At 34.6% G+C, this 19,682-nt stretch overlaps 2 protein-coding genes across 3 annotated transcripts; both read left to right on the forward strand.

Moving 5' to 3' along the window:
- The first annotated feature begins 238 nt into the window (after positions 1–238).
- Positions 239–16,572, forward strand: LOC142553258 (uncharacterized). Of its 2 annotated transcripts, none has more exons than XM_075663380.1 (20): positions 239–453; positions 571–640; positions 1,983–2,025; positions 3,091–3,168; positions 3,315–3,399; positions 3,551–3,633; positions 5,778–5,835; positions 5,926–6,036; positions 7,982–8,039; positions 8,203–8,302; positions 8,513–8,548; positions 8,991–9,127; positions 9,679–9,748; positions 9,845–9,899; positions 11,074–11,216; positions 12,703–12,843; positions 14,390–14,623; positions 14,882–14,941; positions 15,317–15,571; positions 16,043–16,572. In XM_075663380.1, the coding sequence occupies exons 1-20, from the start codon at positions 291–293 to the stop codon at positions 16,169–16,171; spliced, it is 2,109 nt and encodes a 702-aa protein (XP_075519495.1). In that variant the 5' UTR covers positions 239–290; the 3' UTR covers positions 16,172–16,572. The 2 variants fall into 2 exon arrangements, with proteins under 2 accessions (XP_075519495.1, XP_075519497.1); XM_075663382.1 differs by having other exon boundaries at positions 3,560–3,633.
- A 563-nt stretch (positions 16,573–17,135) lies between these two features.
- On the forward strand, positions 17,136–19,583 carry LOC142553259 (uncharacterized). Its single transcript, XM_075663383.1, has 5 exons — positions 17,136–17,254; positions 18,261–18,404; positions 18,527–18,636; positions 18,906–19,048; positions 19,185–19,583. Exons 2-5 carry the CDS (start codon positions 18,263–18,265, stop codon positions 19,225–19,227), a joined length of 438 nt encoding a protein of 145 aa, XP_075519498.1. The 5' UTR covers positions 17,136–17,254; positions 18,261–18,262; the 3' UTR covers positions 19,228–19,583.
- The last annotated feature ends 99 nt before the right edge of the window (positions 19,584–19,682 follow it).

The following is a 19,682-nucleotide window of genomic DNA, read 5'->3' on the forward strand; positions in this document are numbered from 1 at the left end:
CTACCGTCTGAAAGAATCTTACAGATCGATCCATAATTTATATATTTAGTAAATATTGTAAAGGTTAAAATAGAAGATACAAAATTATAAGAATATATTTTGGTGAAAATATATTATATTATGCCTTTTTTTGCCAAAATATACTCTTTTTTATAGAGTAAAAAAACGAGTTTTACAAACACGAGTTTAGGATGCGAACTTATGAAATCGTGCATGTTTGCAGAACATAAGGCCACTTTCCCCTCCTCTTATTGTTTTGTCTTCCACCCATCTCGTAAAGTTTCACGCTCATGGAGACTCCAAGCCGGCCAATTCCTCGGAACCAGCAGATCTCATCTTCTTCCTTAAAATCTACTCTTAGAGCGTACTCTGTTCCAATTATTCTGTTTATATTATCTCTTTTCTATCAGTTATTCATCTTGCCGCGTAGTTTTCCCCCATCCCATTACGATGGTATGCGTCACGCTTCCATCAATTTTTGTTTCCTTCACTCCATGCATTTTTTTTGGATTTATTTATGTTGAAATTGAAAGGGTTTTGTTTAATGCACTTTTTGTTGTGATGTAATAGTTCTAGGGATCCCCAAGTACAGTTCTATTGAAGAAGTGACTCAAGCCTATGAAAGAATAACCTCCAAATGGTAAGTTTTTATTTGAATTAGTCTGTCTTTGCATACAGTATGAAATGTTATATGCTTGTTTCATGTTTTACTCTGCTCGTGTCAATGAAAGATAGGTTCTTTTTGTTGTTTTACATGTGGTGAGCATGTTTGTGAATTTATTCCATGACAGATGTACGAGCATTGGTGTTTTCAAATAATTAAAAAGCTGTTCATTTAAGTTCCCTCTTGTTGGTGGGGTGTGGGGTTGTTAGGTGGGGACAGAGAGCTTTTCCGTTCCGCCCTGGTGATATGTTTTGGGGGGAGTTGCACTGCCGTGATGTGTGCCTCGTTCTTGTCTGGTTAATTTCATAGTTGAGCTTTTAGGATGATATGCAAGTAAACATTTGCATTTTTTTGTTGTTGATATTTTCATTAATCGAGTAAGATTTGATTGTGGCATGATCCAAGATATGCTTTTTAAAAGATAAGACATCCTCTTATTCTCATTAAAAATTTACAATTGTAAATGTTTCATGACCCCTCTCTTCGTTTTGAGACATGGCGCATACGCATTTTGTATTTTTTCAGACTATGGGTTCCCATTAAATTAGCAAAGCATTAAATGGGGCTCCTTGAGGTCATTATTCAGTTGGGATCATACCAGGACTCAAGAGGTTTAACTATTGCAATTTTATCATATGGAGTTAGTATGATGGAAGATTTTGTCTACCTCTGGAGAAATCAAATCACACGAAAGTGATCTTGTTGTGTCAAGTGCATAACTGCAAGTATTGTCTTGTATTACTGAGTTCCTGTAAAATGATTTATTATTCGGACTAGTAGAGCAGAAGAGATCATTCTGGACTTTTTCATAGAATGAAGTACTTTTGAGAAGATTGTAAACGTGTAGTAATAGGTATAGTCGGCTCTATTGAAGATGGACGGCATTCTGGATTTTTCTTCCTGTAAAAGCCACCTTCACACATTGTAACATTCCCCTTTCATCAGTTGTCTGGTTGGCATTGTAGGCGTCGGATTCTAAGTCATTTGGTCCTCTGGTAAATGCCGATTAATTATGGGTTTCCTTTTATCTTAGGTTCAAGTAATGTTAACGATACTTCTTTTTTGCTTATTCTGAGCGATGATATTAAATGACTCTCAGTTACATGGCACTACAACCGACATTAAGTTTCCTTCAACAAGTTAATCTAGCAGAATTGCAATAATTGAATTGTTATAGCCTTTACCATATTATAATTAGATTGGTCAATCGGTTTTCTTAGTTATTGCTATTATGGAACTTAAATTGTAAAACGTAGTGTTTGCTATATTTTATCCCATACCATTTATTTCTTATAATAAAACCTGTAATCACTTTCAGGAATTCAGGTGTTGAGGTTCCTCAAACAATCGAAAACATCAAGGTATGCTGCAGGTGTTGAATTAGTTTTGAGGGTGATTTACTTATTTATGCTTTCATAAGGTGAGTTTGTACATAACTTGTTGGGTATGTAAGGCTATCACCTTGAGCATTTTCCTTGATTTTGGTTGAAACTGAGATCCACCTACATAAAGGGTTGAATGTATTAAAACAATAAGCATAAACTTTTTTATCATATGATTATCTCCAGATACCTGTTGCCTATGATTCCTTGAGACCTCATTCCTGTTAATCAGCTTGTCTTTTGTTTTATGAGCATCCACTAGTTGTTGGCTGTGTTTCCAAGCATAACGGTCACGGTCGTCGTGGTATCTTCTGTTGGGAGCTTAGCGTTAGCAATTTAATTGGCTTGTTTTCACTCTGCTCACATTCGTATCTAGGGGATCTTCCTCTTACCCTATTTTCAAGCATCATAATAGTGGTATCACTCAAGGACATTAGATTCAAATGAGTCAGTACTTCATGTCCCAAAACACTGTCCTCATGAAGTTCCATTAAGCAATGAGAAAACCTTTAGCAACTCTGGCATGGTTATGCTGGTGATAGTTTTATTTCTTCCAACATTTGATGCACGATTTTCCCGATAAATTGCCTGTTTTTCTCTAAAACGAGAAGTTGTGTGACATCGGCTTGCTTATTCCATGCCATTTGAAAGTGTGTATAACCAAACTGCTTTCATAGTTTGCTAGAAAAATGCTACACAGCCACATGCAAGATTTCAATGATGCCAAGTTGCTTAACTGGCTTGAAAACTTCAATTTGTCTCGACAAGTGATAGCAAATTTCCTTTAAAAAGTTATAGACATGCAAGTGTCCTTTAGCCTCAGAAGTATGGAAAACAATGCTTGTCATCTAGAAATGTCTCAAATAAGTGTGGAAGTTTTGTTTATATCATTTTCTTTACGTGCTCAAGTTTAATCTGATACCATACACAATATAGTCTTGCTAAAGTTAGAGAGTGATTACTGATGTATTTTCATGACAAATCAAATTCTTATTTGGGTCATATCACAGAAGTGTATGCTATTTAATATGGCTCATTTTGCAGGTTCAATATGCTTTTGAACTGCTGACAAATCAGTTACTGAAGAGAGATTATGACGTATACAATATAGATGACAATATTGTATGATTTTTTTGAACTTCTAGTTGTGTATCTTTTTTTCCAAGTCATGCATTATTAGCCTCCTAAACTGTACCTTCTTTCCCCTTTTTGTGTTTTTCCATTTCTTTTAGTCCCATTAGATGCTAATATAATGGTTGGATTTGTAGAACGTGCTTGAAAAACTGATTACGCTGCATAAGGGGAAAAATAGTTCAAACATTGAGCTTCCGATAATAAAGACTTCTTCTTTTGGTTAGTGATGATTTTACATTAAAAAATTGGTGCTTTTGTTTGGATCACTTTTGTGTGCGCACACAGTGACATATAGAGAGAGAAACTCTTTCATCTTCTATACAGTTATTAGTAATGAATGACACCATCTTTTATCTACATTGTTATTTAGAATCAGCAGATCATGATTTTGGTGTTGTCACATCTGAGAAATTTCTGTCCATATTTGAAGATGACAAGGCATTGTTGCTGCAGGTGCACCATACTTTTTCTTGTTCCAGCAATTATTCATATCTGCGTGTCACTTTTTCAACTTCCATCACATTCCCCTGTAGCCTATTTGTTCTGTATCCATATGCTGTCAAATTTAGATAATTTTTACTGCAGAATTTATGGAACATTAAGTTTCTAGTACGGTAGGTGAAGGTCGGATGCGGAGCTGGGTTTTGGATCCTCGAAAGATCTTTCTTCTTGCCTTCTGGAACTTATATTGGAGAATTTGATATATATATACTTTGTGTTTGGGATAAGATACTTTTTATGTAAAAATCATGTCACATACCAATGTATTGAGTTGGTGATGTCACAACTTTTTATTGTAAAAATAATGTCATATAACAATGTATTGAGTTGGTGATGTCACATCTTAAATTTATAATTTGTTAACGGTATATAGGGTTTATTAAAAGATTAATGTTGTTTGAAGTCCAAATTGTGTCGTACACATTCCACTTTATTGATAAAACTATTTCTTATTTTCTTCATGATATGGAGTTTGAGTTGTAAAAAGTGAAGTGCAAATGACATTGGTCATATTAAGAAGTTCAATATTAGGTGGTTAAAATATCACTTTCTAATATATTAACTTTTGGAAGTGACAAAAAATTAAATTAAAAGTATGACTATTTCGAAAGATTTGAAACAGGGTAAAATGAGTTTTGGAGAAAGAAATAGAGATGTGGGTGTTATGTTAGTTTTCATTTTAGGGAATGGAAGCAGGGGTATAGAAAGTGAAACCAGACCCTTTTCCTGCAGTTTTCTGGCACTCTGCAGCCTTCAGTTGATTGATATTGATAGTTCCAAATGTCGAATATTTGGCAAAGATTAATAGTATTATTTAGACCGTCTGATCTATTCATTGACTTTTTTTTAAACCATGGTTGTTCAATTTCTTATATTCCTGTCACAAGCGATTGCCTCAAGCCTCTCTTGTTGCGTAATGAAATCCTGATAAATCTGCAATATAACCCGATGGTGGTTAAATAAGGAAAAGGAAGGAAAACTGTTAATGTCCAAGTGCAGGCCTGTATGGGTTTAGAAAACCACATTAGGGGTAGGGTTTGGGTTAAGGAAAATAAAAGCTAGGTTATATTGTTTAGTTGTCATGCTATTATTGCTATTGTCTTTTAGGGTTCTAGGCTTCTGGCTTGTGCACTAGGGACAAGATGGATTTTATCTCTTGTGAAGAACTGCTACTCTTGAGGTTAATATTATTTGAGGGTCATGTCATGTTAACTTTCTGATTTTGTTGATCATTCAGTTCTAGGAAAATCTCATGATGCTACTTCTTGCTCTAAACTTTATTGTCACGGTGCAAATTCCTATTTCATTTTATTCCTTTTTTCATTGCTTATTATGGTCGTAGAAACATTTTACAAGTGGCTAGAATGTTTTTGATTTGATTCTGACAATTGTGTAGAATCCAGTTTCTTTTACGAACAAGAAACAAACTTTACCTCAAGAACATACAAGGGGGACCAATGCCTCAAAGTGTTATCGCATGATGGAATCAAACATTCCACACAAATCTGATATAGAACTTTCAGCTTTTGTTTATTAGTCAATAAGAAATGCACGGAAATCAACTGAGAAAACCTTCAGCTTTGTTTGTGACTACTTGAGAAGAAACACTCACAAATCAACTCAGGATTCATGCACAGTGAAGCAATTAAATACAGTGTGGTTCAATTGCTAATGAAAATTCGTCGACTATTATAATAATCTTAGCAATTTGTATATGTTGATGGTGGTTTTCATTGTCGTAGCCAGGCATTTCCTTCAGTTGTGTGGTTTTTCATTTGAACTTTGTCAGCAGCAGTTGTGAACTCCAGGGATAATCTGTGAATGAACCCACCAAGTATCTGCTTGAAGCTAACTGTTAGAGCGAGAAACAGTCAAAATTCATATTTTTCCATGATAGTATTATAGTTCCTGGTTTAATGCAAAACAGGTTTCTGTTTATCAGTTTGTGTTAACACAACATTGAACTTTCATTAAAGTTGTGTTGTGAGATCAACTTCTACAGTTTTAAGTTCTTATTTTTATTTAACATAGATAAGTCTTATAACTGCAGCAAAATGCTCATTTTGCTTGCAATTTGTTATGTTCATGCTGTTCAGATAACTTCCTTTGGAAGCGACCGTTGTGCACAGTTTTCTCCTGATTGGAAGAGAATTGGTGAGGGGATTTCTAGAAACATGTAGGGTGTGTCATATCTGATTTGTTGGTTAATTTTCATGTGTAATGGATTCATGTTTCTCTATATAGTTAGTTTACTGGATGGGGTGGCAAATACTGGCGTCGTTGAACTTGGTGATGTCCAACTTGCTGTATATCTCGCTGAAAAGAAATCTAGTGGGCAACCATTCTTTCGTCGGGGTGAGTTTTGCGTGCTGCTAAACTGCAGCCTCTTTTTTAAATCTAATTTGTTCAAAATTCTCTGCAATAAGCAATGTTTATTTTATACTTGAACAAATATTCCATTGTTCCAAGTGTTTCTTTTCCATGCAATTCCCAACTTTCAACTTATCGAGGAACTGAAGTAGAAAAAATTTGTTAATTCTTTTAGTGGTAATAAACTTTATCATTTGCAGAAACTACTTGACTAACATATCATTCAGCTGTTGTACAAACTCTCATTCATTATTGGTTATTGAGTCATCTACGCAATAACTATTTTTTAAGTGGATCACTGTCTGTGGGTATCTGTGTCAACATATTTTTTAACCCACCTACTAGAATATCCTCTGTTTTTCCTTAGTGTTGCTAATCCAGAGGATGGCCTATACACCCTCATTTTTCACTAAGGATCTAAGAACTGATTTGGCATTTCACCTGGTGAAAGCAAAGAAAATGTGGATGCTCGTGATGTATATGATCAAGAGCCGCACTATAGTTTGAAATATTGAGATTCTGTAATGATAGTTTCAGTGGTACTGCATTTATTATGCTGTATGGTATTCATAGCATACGTTGTTAATCGATAAATTCAGGTGCATTTTTAGCTTAAGAATCTCTTCCTAGTAATCCAAAATAGATGTTGTATATAAAATGGTATTTTTTTGTATGGTATACTATACAAAATTTGTAATGAGAGAAAACAAATAATAGACCTCAGCACCGAGTCAAATTATTTTTCTTTATTGTGTTAGAGTGGTTGAAATAAGTCAAGCAACTATATATATAACATTTAGCCAGCAATATGGTCTGAAAATAGATTGTTTACTGTAGATGTCGGTTCATATTTACATGCATAGATATACACATGCATGCTTATATTTGTACATACACAAATTTTATGGTATCATCACCGTATGTGGCTGTGAGATAGTTATTTATTGGTTCTCTTACAAATAAAAAAACCCATGAGCATTTTCTTTTTCCTTTTCCAAGATAGAGAATTATTTTTAAAATAAACTCGAATTGTTCACTATTTTGGAGAAATTAAGCCACTTGCTCAGTCATTGTCCTGATACAGTTTTCTCAGTAGTTCTTGTTTTCATAACCATTTGTTTAGCATATCTAAATCACCAAACTTTACAAAGAGGAGCACTCTTAAGTGCTGGTCTATGATGTGAAAGAGTAATAGCTAAATGAGACCAGCAAAATATAGCCGATCCATGGTGGAAAGTGGCATCATTGTGACCAAGTAGCATAGAACATTGATCAGACTTTTAAAAGCCTGCTAAAGCAAATTTTTTTTTTGGTGTGGAGTTAATATATGGAACAAATGAGGGAAAGAGAGAGTGAAGAAGTTTATGGTGCAACCAAAAGTTTTTGAAGTAACCGCACGAAGTTGTTACCGTGGGGAAGTATGTGAAGTTTGCATATCTGACGGAGTAACTGTGTCTAAAGCAAAAATGATCATTCAAGTTTCAGTCTTTTTTCGAGCTTAGAGCACGAGATGATTTAGCTTGAGGGAGAGACTTAGTAAATCAAATGAAGCCCCATTTTCAGTCAAGTAACTGTTGATTTTAGGGATTAAATGATTTCTGTAATTTTAGCCTAGATATAATTGGTGATGTATTCTAGGGATTAACTTCCTTCTTTGTGAAGTTCTTCTAATTCGACAGTAGAAATTAGCCTATGTCATATATATTTCCGTATATAAAAATCAATGAACAAGATTAGTTCTTCCCCATTTTGTTACATATATTTGCTGTCTTGTTTGTTTTTACCTATGCTATGCTGAAGAGTTGTCAGTAAAAGTGCTTTATGAATGTATTTCTCTACTGTGAAATTTAGTAAAGCGGATAATTAATTTATTTTGTGTATTTTTGTGCTATTATAATATGACGTTTTGTTTCTTGCTGAGTTTTTACAGGGCTTCCAGCAATCTTGGCTTTTCCTCCCGGATGTAAAAGTTCAAGTTGTCTTCATAGGTCCGCTCTCTTCTTATATTTCTGAATGCTGCAATATAAATTCTAATTTTTTATTATTTTCTTTTCTTCAAGTTGTTGGTTGAAGTTTATCCCAACCCTGTGGAAGTTTTGGTTTATGGTGAAGAAATTATATACCTAAATGTGTTTTTGTCCTTTTTACTAGGTATGAGGATTTTGACTTTTCTGTTGATGCAATCACAGATTGGTTTGCAACAAGTGTCCTAAGCGCACCTCGAATTCTTTATTACAACATGGACGCAATGGTATATGTAATATTTAAATATAGTTGGATTTTTTCTGTAATTATGACAAACTTTAGGGGAAATATATGTAATTATCCTTTTTAAATATTCTCGCCATCTAGCCAGATGGCAATGTTGTCTTTCTGGTTCAGATATATATCCCAGTTATTGATGTCTCTATTTAGATTGTGTATATGGCTGAACAACTTCATGATGTTTATATCTTTGCAGGTGAACAACTTTCTGGCAAAAAGTAAACCTCATAAGGTATACTATTTGGTATTTACTATTTTTTGTTTGATGGTTTCTCATTAAAAGAATATACTACAGTCATTGTGTGTCATCTATGAGAAGAATTGCCTTAATTTCTTTAGTGCCTTCACATGTTTATATTGCTGTCTCTTTTCAAGTAAGTTGTGACCGCTCGGCCTCCAAGTTGTGAACACACAACAGTATGCTGGTCTGTCTGGGTTAGTGCTGTTCTTTATAGCCGAACCACATAATCATGTGTTTTGATGTGTCCTGTCTTCATTATGTTTCTGCAGCTACAAAATTCTACAGTTATTATTAAAATATTTGTCTGCATGTTGAGAAGTTTTTTTTAACTTAATATATTTTGTGTAAGTGGCCATTTCATTACCTTATGATATTTCTGGTTTAGGCCCTTGCAACATCCCTGACATTTGATGCCCTTTACAACCTCTGGCAGGTTAAAGTCATCTTCTTCTCAAAAACCGGAGAACGCGCCACTCCATTCATTCGTCAAGCTTCTAAACGCTATTGGCCATATGCCAGTTTTGCATTTACCCTATGGAAAGAAGAGGAGTCTTCATTTTGGTGGAATACGTATGTTTGTTTTAATTTTGTTTTTCCTCTCTTTCTCATTGTCAAATGTGGTGTGTTTCCCATCTGTGCAAATCTTGATAATCTCTCTTCCATGTTTTGTTTCCTTTTCCTAATTTGTACCTGCATTTTTCTTGAACACTAGTAAAAAAAAGCATATCAAGGTTTCTTTTATTGTAGTCTTCAACACTCAACTATGTTGATTTGTTGGCTCCAAATAATTTCAAAGTTCAAAATTATAAAATTTAAAAAGAAAAGCTTCCAAGCATTGGTGGCCATTACAAGTGGTAGTCTGTAGCCACTACTGAAGAGTCAGCACAGGAAGAAATAACAGGAACACCTTTGCCGTTCTCACAAGATTAGTTAAAGTTTGCATATTCAAATTTAAAAATAAATAAGAAGTCAAACAATTGCGTGCTTCTTTTGTGTGTTCCTCTTGATTGATACTCAATGCTTGACCACTGGTACACAAAGGTTGGGGCAACAGGTTGAAGTCTATGTTTGTTTTTGTTACTGGAATGATTGCTATCATCTATAATTTTCCATCATAACAGGTTCGGTGTGGAATCTGCTCCTGCTATTGTGTTTCTCAAAGACCCGGGTGTTGAACCAGTTGTATACCATGGAAAGTACCGTATGCCATCAATTTTTTTGTCTTACTAAATGCATCCTCAAACTGTTGTTCTGAGGTATCAAGCTAATAAATCTGTTTCACTTTCAGGATTCATCAACAGTTCATTTTTTATAGATATCATGGAGAAAAACAAGCTTCATGGTACCTCTTGTCCTTTAAACTTTAATTTAACTGCATGGAATGTGACTATTACAAGCATGCCTGGTTAAGCAGTTAAGCTACTGCTTACTATATTACCCATGTTTATTGTATTTGAAACTGATTTTCCTGTACTAATATTTACACTGCTTACTGAACAGTCTAAATATCAGTAGTTGAGGGATGCAAGAATTCATTCATTGTATCATTGTTTCGTCTGGAGTGTGATTTTTAACCTTATAGTTAACTTCCATCTTGAGTTTATTTTACTTATTGATCAGTTTTGAAAGTTATGGTGGGCAAGCCCGAACCCGATCGGGTGCTTTTTTTGGGTAAATCGGGTAATTCGTCGGGTTCGAGTAGAAAATGTCTACCCGAACTACCCGATCGGGTACTCGAGAACCCGATTTTTTTTTTTAAAAAATTATAAATTTGATTTTGAATGACACATAAATATAGTCCGTTTATTATTTATTTTAAAATCACAATTGACCTTGCAAACCCAGTTAATATATATGACAGATGGCTCATGCCTCCACTCCCCTACTAACTATAACTGAATTGAAACATCTTATCATATAGACAAAACTCACCAAGCTAAAGACAATTTAAGTAGAGATTCAAAAGAAGGGGGGCTGGAGAAGTATATATATATTTCTAATTAGTCTGTTTGATTTACAAATTTTTTGTTGCTCGATTTACATGCTAATTATTATTTATTTTAAATAGTTTCATATACGGATTTTCCTTGTTTATTTTGGTTTGGAAATTAGACATTAATATTTTTATAAGTCTATTTTTTCTTGATAAATTATTTTGTAAATGAGTAAATCTAATTTTTTTTAAAAAGGCATTCACCCGAATCCGGCTCTATTGGGTTGTCATCAAAGCCGGGTCTGGGTCGGATAGTAAAAAAATTACCCAAAAAATCGGGTACCCGACCCAGACTATGAGAAAACCAGACCCATGCCCACCCCTAATGAATTATATATAGTTTCACTTAAATGGTTGCTTTGTTTTTTCCTGCTGAAATGATGTTGTCAACATAGGTCTTTTGTAACTATATATATACATATATATGAATGTATGTATATATTTGCGTAATTCTGATCCACTTTCATAGCAAGGTAAAATACCTAATTTTCTCGCGCATAAATTTCTTGGTGTGTTCTTTCAGTGCTTCCCCAGTTAAGAAATATTACTGCCATGGAGTTGGGTTGTGATTCTCGTGGCTATTCACGTGCTGGAAACGATGCCAAGATTTGGTATTGTGCAATTGTTGCTGGAAGGCTGAGTCAAGAACTCAATAAAATGCGCAAAGTGAGTTTCTTTCATTTGTTGTTGATCGTGACTTTCTTTAATAGAATTAGAATACATCAATGCAAAATGTTTGCACAATTTAACTGCAAGCGTGAGTGAGAAGGGGTCTAACATCAATGCAAAATGTTTGCACAATTTAACCGCAAGCGTGAGTGAGAAGGGGTTGTCGTTTATTTATGCTACGAAAATGAAGTAAACGATTTAATAAAATTAATAGAAATTTCCAACAAAACAATCAAGAATTGTTGCGGAAAATTTGATGGGGAAGACAATCTAAATTTTGGGGCCTACTTTAGTCCCTATGATTCTTCCGCTTGTGGATCTACATGTATTCATGAGGTGACTGATTTTCCTATAGTATTGATATATTCTTTTGAGCTGTATCAAACCTAAAATTGATTGTAATAAGAAAATCACTTCGACTCAATTGATAAACAAAGTCGCAGTCAACATTTATTCAAACCTCGCTCGTGACTCAATATATATGGCTATTATGCAAGTATTGATATCATCTCTCTATCTCGAGTTAAATCCATGTTATGTAATGCATGGTTATATTGTAATATCATCTCTCAATCTCGATCAAAATGTATCATTTAAAGATGGCATGGCTTTGAAAATTTTTAAACTATAAAAACACTCAGAAATCGTAGGAAATGAACCAGTTTTAATAATTAAATCATAACTTTATAAAGCGATGTCCCTAATTTTGATAAAATAAAGTTAATTAACATTTTCTAATGTATTGAATAAAGTTGAACCTGTTTCTTAACCAATTTAATAAATTTAATCCTAAATAAATGAAGAAAACAATTTAGTGTGAAAAGCAAATCTGGAATCGCTTCCATCTTTGTTTATCCTTGCTTGCTTTGCTTTGGTTTTTTCCCTGTGAAATACAGTGGAGCGCATGAGTTTCGTTTACGCCCAAGATGTAAAATGATCATACTCCCTCAAAATAAATCCTAAATAGGAGTGATTTTAGTAGGGGTGCAATCGAGCCGAGCCGAGCTCGAGTAATGTGAATGATTTCCGTAGGGGTGCAATCGAGCCAAGTCGAGCTCGAGTATCACATTACTCGAGTTCGACTCAAAAAATATTTCAACTACTCGAGCTTGGCTCGACTCGAGTAGGTAATTTTCAAGCTCAAAAAACTCGATTTCAATTTTTTTAAATATAATTATTATATATATAAATTAGGAATTTATACAAGTGCCATAAAAACATCGATTGAGAAGATCCAATTCACTGGAACAAATAGTTGGATTAGGTGCTAGTCGGGAAATCTTTATGCAAATTTGTAATCAATGGTCGAGAAGATCCAATCCACTGAAACAAATAGTTGGTTTAGTTTTTAGTCTGGAAATCTTTCTGCAAATTTGTAATCCTGTAGCATGATTATGATTGTGGTGTGGTAGATTCTGTCTTTGTTTCATGTAAAATTTGTATATGCACCAAACTGCAATTGTAAAATGACATTTGCTTAAAGACCATGCGCAGAGTCCAGGAAACACTCTCAAATGATGGAGAGATGGATGTAGTTGATCAAGATTCAATGTCAGCTCCAGCGGCAATAGCGCTGAAACAAAAGCGACTGGCATTTGCGTGGCTAGACGGGGAGACTCAGCAAGTGAGTTCAATTCTTTTATGTTCGATGGATGTCTTTAATCTCTTCTTTGACGTGATTATGATGTTTTGGTTTGAGATAATTACTTTTTTATTGGTGTATCCAAAGAGAGAAATGAAATCTCCCACTAAATCAATGTATTTGATGCAAGAAGTGGTTATTATAATCTTGTTTGCTCCATCTGTGTAAAAAATACTGGGTTGCATGCATCATGAGTGATTATGGAGCTTTAGCTTGACCATAAACATTTGTTGCAATTGCTGTAGGTATGTTTACGTAAATTATATTGCTGGACAATTCACATGCAAATGTGCAGTGTAACCTTCTTTAATTGAAATATTGTTGATGGGTGTTACATGTAAGAAAAGCAATTGATCATGGAGCACAAGTTCTTTACAGGCTGGTGCTGCTTCCATATGAATTATGTTCATGAGTTATAAAATAACTGAGAATCAAATGTAGAGAAGTAGTTCATGGAAATGTGTGGTGCTTTTAGAAGTATTTTTTCAATAAAATGAAGCTCCAATTCATTTTCTTTTACTTCTCTCTGCTGTTTTTCTGAATTATTATTTTTTAGTTTTCTGGTCTAATACTTTTAAGTCCAGTGGGTTTTTAAATTTTTACAATCTTCTAGATTCAGCCATTCAGGTGTAGGTTGCAATCGCTTATGTTTTTGGCAATCCCATATTGTTATGAATTATGATGATTGACTTTTTGTTTTTTCCAATTAGGAATGCATTTTATTATATATACTTTTTATATACTTCAATTAGCAGTTCAGTCTCTTCTTTGTGCTTTGGAGTTTGCAGTTATCTTGCTAGTGGTTGGCAATCTAACCTTCTGTATCATTTGATGGAATTTGAGTTTTGAGGCCTCTGTTTTCTTCTTTTTCTCATGTTTCTCTGTTTCTGCAATGCTTCAGCACCCAGACAGCTTTAGTCGTTGTTCTTGACTGCTGGTTCCAGTAAGCAAAAGGTTCCAGTAAGCAAAAACAAAAGAAGGGAAAATATATTAAGAAATTGTGGTTTGGCCATTAGTCCTTTATCTGTACTCTGTAGACGTTCCCATTCCCAAAAACATAGGCAATTTCATTTCTCTTAATTTTTAGATACAAATTTCACCTCTGTATATAGGTGAGACAATGACAAAAGTGTAGATAGTAAGTAGAAGAAATGATGTCGATCAAATTATAAAAAGCAAAAGGTTAACAAAGGGTGATTTGCATTTGCCCATTGTTTTGACATGGCTACTATAAATTTAATGTGTTAGTATGATTCCATATGTGAAAGACATGTGGGCTTGGCATTTATCAAAATGTTTTACACTATTTCCACTTACTGCTAATAATGTGCAATTTGAAAAACAGCTACAGCCAGTCTTCTAATTATTGAACTAAGCACCTATCATTTACTTTTTTGTACCCATGATCCTCGTCATTTAAAAGGAATTTAGTACAAGTTTTTAGGGCAGGAACTATCTTTTTGTTTTTAGCTCTCTCTCTTCTGTCAAAGTTTAGTTATTATGGCCGAGACTGTCACTTTTGATGCAGAAGTACTGTTTCTTCCACATCCACTCGGAAAGTAGCTATGATACGTGCGGAACAAGGAGGGATATAACAGATGTGGCACAGTTATTCCTTGTTCGGTACGAGAGGGATGACAGTGAAGAAAAAATAGAAACAAATAAACAGGAGATGAACATGTTTCAAGCTTGGCATCAGACAGAAGTCGATCCTGTATCTACACTTGTTGCGAAGTACAATGGCTCGACTGAAATTTCTGAGGTTCGAACTATTAAGAGGCCATACCGTCCTTCAATATCTAATATTAAAATAAGTCAATACATTGACTGATTTCTAGATTCAGCTTACTATGTCTTACAGATTTAAAAAATAATCTAGTAACGCTAACTGGGGAACAACTTTTATCCTGTTAGGGAGCAGATTATTTTTCCTCTTCTCTGGAAACTTGTGTTATTTTGCAATCTATTGCAACAGCTTCAAAATAACAAAAGTGGATTGATTTATCAATTTTTCTGGCAGATCATAAAATGGATTTCTGAAACTATAAAAGACGGTGACACCAGGAAGATCCCTCCTTTTGTAAGTAGATTCGAGAAACTCTTTGACTAGTGCGAACGATAGTATTTTTGTTGATTATGTTGTGCAAGATTTTTCGTGTCTGCTCTACACATATATTGATGATCCCTACATCCGAGACAATTTACCTATCTAGGACAGCAGACAATCAATTTGCGTGTTGGTGATGGGGTGTTGGTTTTTCAGAACTTGGGCGTGTCAGTGATGGGGTGGTGTTTTCTCAGAACTTGGTTTTTATGTTTCTTTTCTTCGACCTCTTTTATTCTAATATGTTGTGCTATTCTCATTTTGTAGTTGTTATTATGATTAATGCACGATCTATTTATAGCTAAATCTATCCTTGAGAGTGTCATTCTTAATATATTCTTGTTTCTACAGAAAAGTAGAACTCCCGAGCTGTCTGCAGAGGAAGTTGATAATGCCTGGTCAAAGGGTTCCCAAAAATTTGTTTCTTCTGGAAAAGGCATGAAACAACGGGCCAATTCGTTCATATCTCTAATATATGATTACCTTGGCGATCCGAGAATAGGGCCATCTTTGCTATTGGGTGCGTTGATGTCATTTGGTTTGATCTGGCTCAAAAGAAGCCAACCAGCTCAACCCAGCCACCCACATGAATCTAATCAGATGAAGGTACTTGTTATTGCTTGTGTACCAGTCATTCTAGTGGGCACTTTGTCCAATATTAAATTAGACTCATAGTTCACCATATTAGCACCTAATTTTCGTACTGAAGGCAAAAAAAAGAAGCACCTGTTAATTATGAAGGGACACTTCATATGGCTTTCGACCCTCTTATTTGTATCAATATAAAGACCAGATCGATTTTTAAGCACCAAGCGTAAGGCAGGAACCAGATTATTGAAGGGGGTTGGATCCTGAAAGAGGAGATGCTAGTTATAGTAGAAATAATGATAAAGTAGCACATGGAAATAAAGATAGCAACTGATGCTAGAATATTTGTTTCAAGGCACATCTTCTCTACTCTATGATCCTCGAAATGTCTTGGAACCAATAGCATTTTTCTGCTAAATTGATTGATCTTATGAAGTCAGAACATTTATTTCATTGCTGTACCACACTGAAACTGTTAAATGGGTATAGGATGAGGATAGATCAATACGAAGGAATCGTGCAAAAAACAGCTCAAACCAGCTTGTTCCGCCATCCATCACCGATGAAGAGCCAAGTGATGCCCAGCAAATGAAATTCTCGGACTCGGACTCAGAATAGAAAGCTGGAGGTTTTCATTACGCTCTGTATTCTTTCATCGCATTCAACAAAAGACACACTGGTCGAAACTAGAGAACCATAGGTGGAGCTAAAGGGTCCAAGCTGGGTGGGTGAAAGATATTCTCTATTCTTACACTTCAACTAAGTCCCACTGCTCGACTCGGTGCGACAATTTCAGTTTGATGAGAAGGTTGATCATGTTAAAGAATGTCCAATCTTATATGTTCCTCTTAGTATTGGCTTCTCTTCAGTAATGAATATTTATTCTAGGATTTATGCATTCTAATATTTTTTGAAAAAAGAAAATTTGTACTCACATTATAATCTTTTAATGACGTATGTTTTGAATGCAAATTTTGGGCACATGCTAAAATATATCATGCCATAATCATTTCAGTGGATATTATGCTTAATTCTAAGCACCAATAATGCAATAGTGGCTTAGTCTATATTACAATAGAGTAATTCTCATGATGTTTCAATATTATTAGATCATACAGGTTTTTCGTATTTTGGTGGAACATGACATTATGAGATGATCATCCAAAAATCTAAATTGGGCATAGAAAAATCCTGCAATAGTTACTTGTGCCTTTGTGTTTGGTTTATCCAACGTTGGAAAAAAGTTTTCTTTGTCTAATTTTGAAAACCCTTATTGATTTTGTAATATCAAACAAAGAAAAAATAAGCAGCAACACAGATGAACCCCAGGAAACAAGCATTCAATATAATGAATTTGATACGATCATGTAAAAACTGAAGTAACATGAATATAAATTAACCAAATTAACTAACAAAAATGGGTGAACAAAATAGGTCTTCATTTTAATTAAAAAAAATTAGTTAAGTACGCCAAAAATACAAGAAATGTTTTTTTAAAAAAATCGACCTCGAACAAAAGAAAATCTTACTTAAAATAATTATTTACTTTTAATAAAATAAAATTCTTAATCTACATAATTAAATTAAATTGACTGTGTTTACACGTAGACTATAAGAAAAGTTGCAGCGAGAACCAAAACCCTTCAAATTGCAGTAACTCTGCTTAAGATTCTGCGTACAAGAATCTCGTCGATTGCAGAGGTCAGTCTTCTTCATACACAGTTATTGTAATCACTCTTATATCCTTCTCGATTTTGTTGGAATTTATGTGTATGTGCAAGAGTTTAATTCAGTTCATTAATGATCATTTTCTCTAAGAATATCCAAGGATTGCTTAGTGCCTCTTTGACTTATATTAATTTGATAGTTGCTACCTAGAGTGAGATTCTTGTGTGAATTCGGAGTAAGGTGTTTTTATGGAGATTTTGTTTGAAAGATCGTATCTTTGCCTCTTCTTGTTTTTTTTTTTGGGGTGGGGGTGGTCAAATTCGGCATATTCTAAGGATTTTTTTTTCAATTGTGGATATTTATCCATTCTTGGTCTGAATTTTGATCTGGGATTTGTCGAATTCTGCTCTTCAATAGATAAATATGTCGTTTCCGGAAGTGAATTTTGGTATGGGTTTTGTTAAAATCTGCTCTTTGTTAGATAATTACTTTTGTATATACTTGTGAGACATTGAGTCTGACCAATGAGAAAATGTTAAAAAATCTCTTTGTTTTCTATTTGAAAAATGATCTGACTTTTTCATCTTTGTAATTTATCAGTTGAATATGGATTGTTGTTGACCTGTGATGTTAGGAACCAGATTCTTCAGAATTTATATGATGCTCAATGGTATATGAGCCCAAAAAAGGAGTCTTAAGCCTAAAGATAAATTTATTAGGTGGGATCGTCTTTGAAATTTACGCGATGTCACTAAATTGCTTGTGTAACCATTTTGAACAATTGTTGTAACATTGCACACCTACGATGCCCACCGGCATTTTCTTAGCAACGTTACTACAAATCAAATAATCGTAGGTCCGTCAGTGTGCACATATCATCTTTCAATGGGAGAAAGGTTGGACGTTGGATTATGTTTATGGTCGGAAAATCCGGACACATATCAACTCCTTACTTTCTAGGCATACAAAATTGTCTTAAATCGATTTGTTCTTTCATTTTTATGGGATTTCAATGTGCTTTCATGCAACCTTTATACAGTGATGGGGAAAGACTCCAAATCTAAGGATTCATCAGGAAAGAATAAGGGAAAGCAAGCAGCAGGGGGTAGTGATGATGTAGCATCAAAAGGCAAAGGGAAAGCTGGAAAATCAGATGGCTTAGGAACTTGTACTTACGTCAAGGGTCCCTTCCTAGCTCCTTTTTGAAGAACCTCTACTTTCAAATTTGTTATTTTATGTACTTTTCAATTACCATCGGACTTATTTCGTGTTGTAAGTTTATGCTTCCGCTTAAACATTTATCAGCCAGGCATATCTTGTGTGAGAAGCAAGGAAAGATTAATGAAGCCTATAAGAAGCTGCAAGATGGCTGGCTTAGCAATGGAGACAAAGTCCCACCTACCGAGTTTGCTAAGGTATTGGCTTCAGATGTTATTTGCAGTTAAAGCAGTCAACCAAATGAAAGTTCTTAGAAATTAAAGGATACGGTTTGGAAGCAGCTTTGTTATTATTTAGTATATCTTTGATACATTTTTACTGTTATTTAGTTTTAGGAAACGTTTCCTCCCATAATATATTCTTTGATTTTTAACAAATCAAGCGCTCACTTTCTTTATCATTTTCTTGTATCAATGTATGTGGAAAGTAAGCTGAGTTTGGAATGTTTTCTGTTTCTGTTCATAAGATCGCAGCTGAGTATTCTGAGTGTCCATCGGGTAAGAAAGGTGGGGATCTCGGATGGTTTCCTCGTGGCAAAATGGCTGGCCCATTTCAGGAGGTTGCTTTTAACACGCCTGTTGGAGTGACCAGCGCACCGTTTAAATCAACGTGGGTTAATTTGTGGATATTTGTGACGCTACTGTTATTTTTTACAGCAATTGCATCTCACATTTGCCGTATTGTTACTGTGTAATTACTACAGTGTCTAGGAAGGCTAATTTAGTTTTCTTTCTCACAATTTCAGACATGGATACCACATTATCTTGAGTGAAGGACGGAAGAATTGAGAAACAGGATCGTTGGAAATGATTTGCATCGCTGAATGTTGAAGTTCAACATTTATAGCGAGCCACATAATAACTCGTTGTTTAGGATCACTATATGAATGATCCTTTTTTCTTTTCTGTAATTTGAATCTAGATGTACATTTAATGGTATTCTGTGAGGGAGATATAGTAGTTTGTGGTAATCGGTTGCTCCATTTCCGTATCACCCTCCTACTCCAGTGAAGTATATTTAGTTTCCATCTCCATTGAACTACTTTGTCCCTTGATTATGGTTAATGAGATGCTACGGTGATGATTTTGATCTCATTGCAGATCTAACATTGATCAAAATATGTGAGATTTTATTGAAATGGTTCTATCCTAGGACGGGTTTAAGAATTTAATTGATTCGGCCTTCGGGGGATTCATTATAATTATTAGGTTGACGAGACTTATATTTAAAAATATATAATAAC

The sequence above is a fragment of the Primulina tabacum genome, chromosome 8, assembly GCF_025594145.1.
Source record: "Primulina tabacum isolate GXHZ01 chromosome 8, ASM2559414v2, whole genome shotgun sequence".
NCBI classification, from domain to species: Eukaryota; Viridiplantae; Streptophyta; class Magnoliopsida; order Lamiales; family Gesneriaceae; genus Primulina; species Primulina tabacum.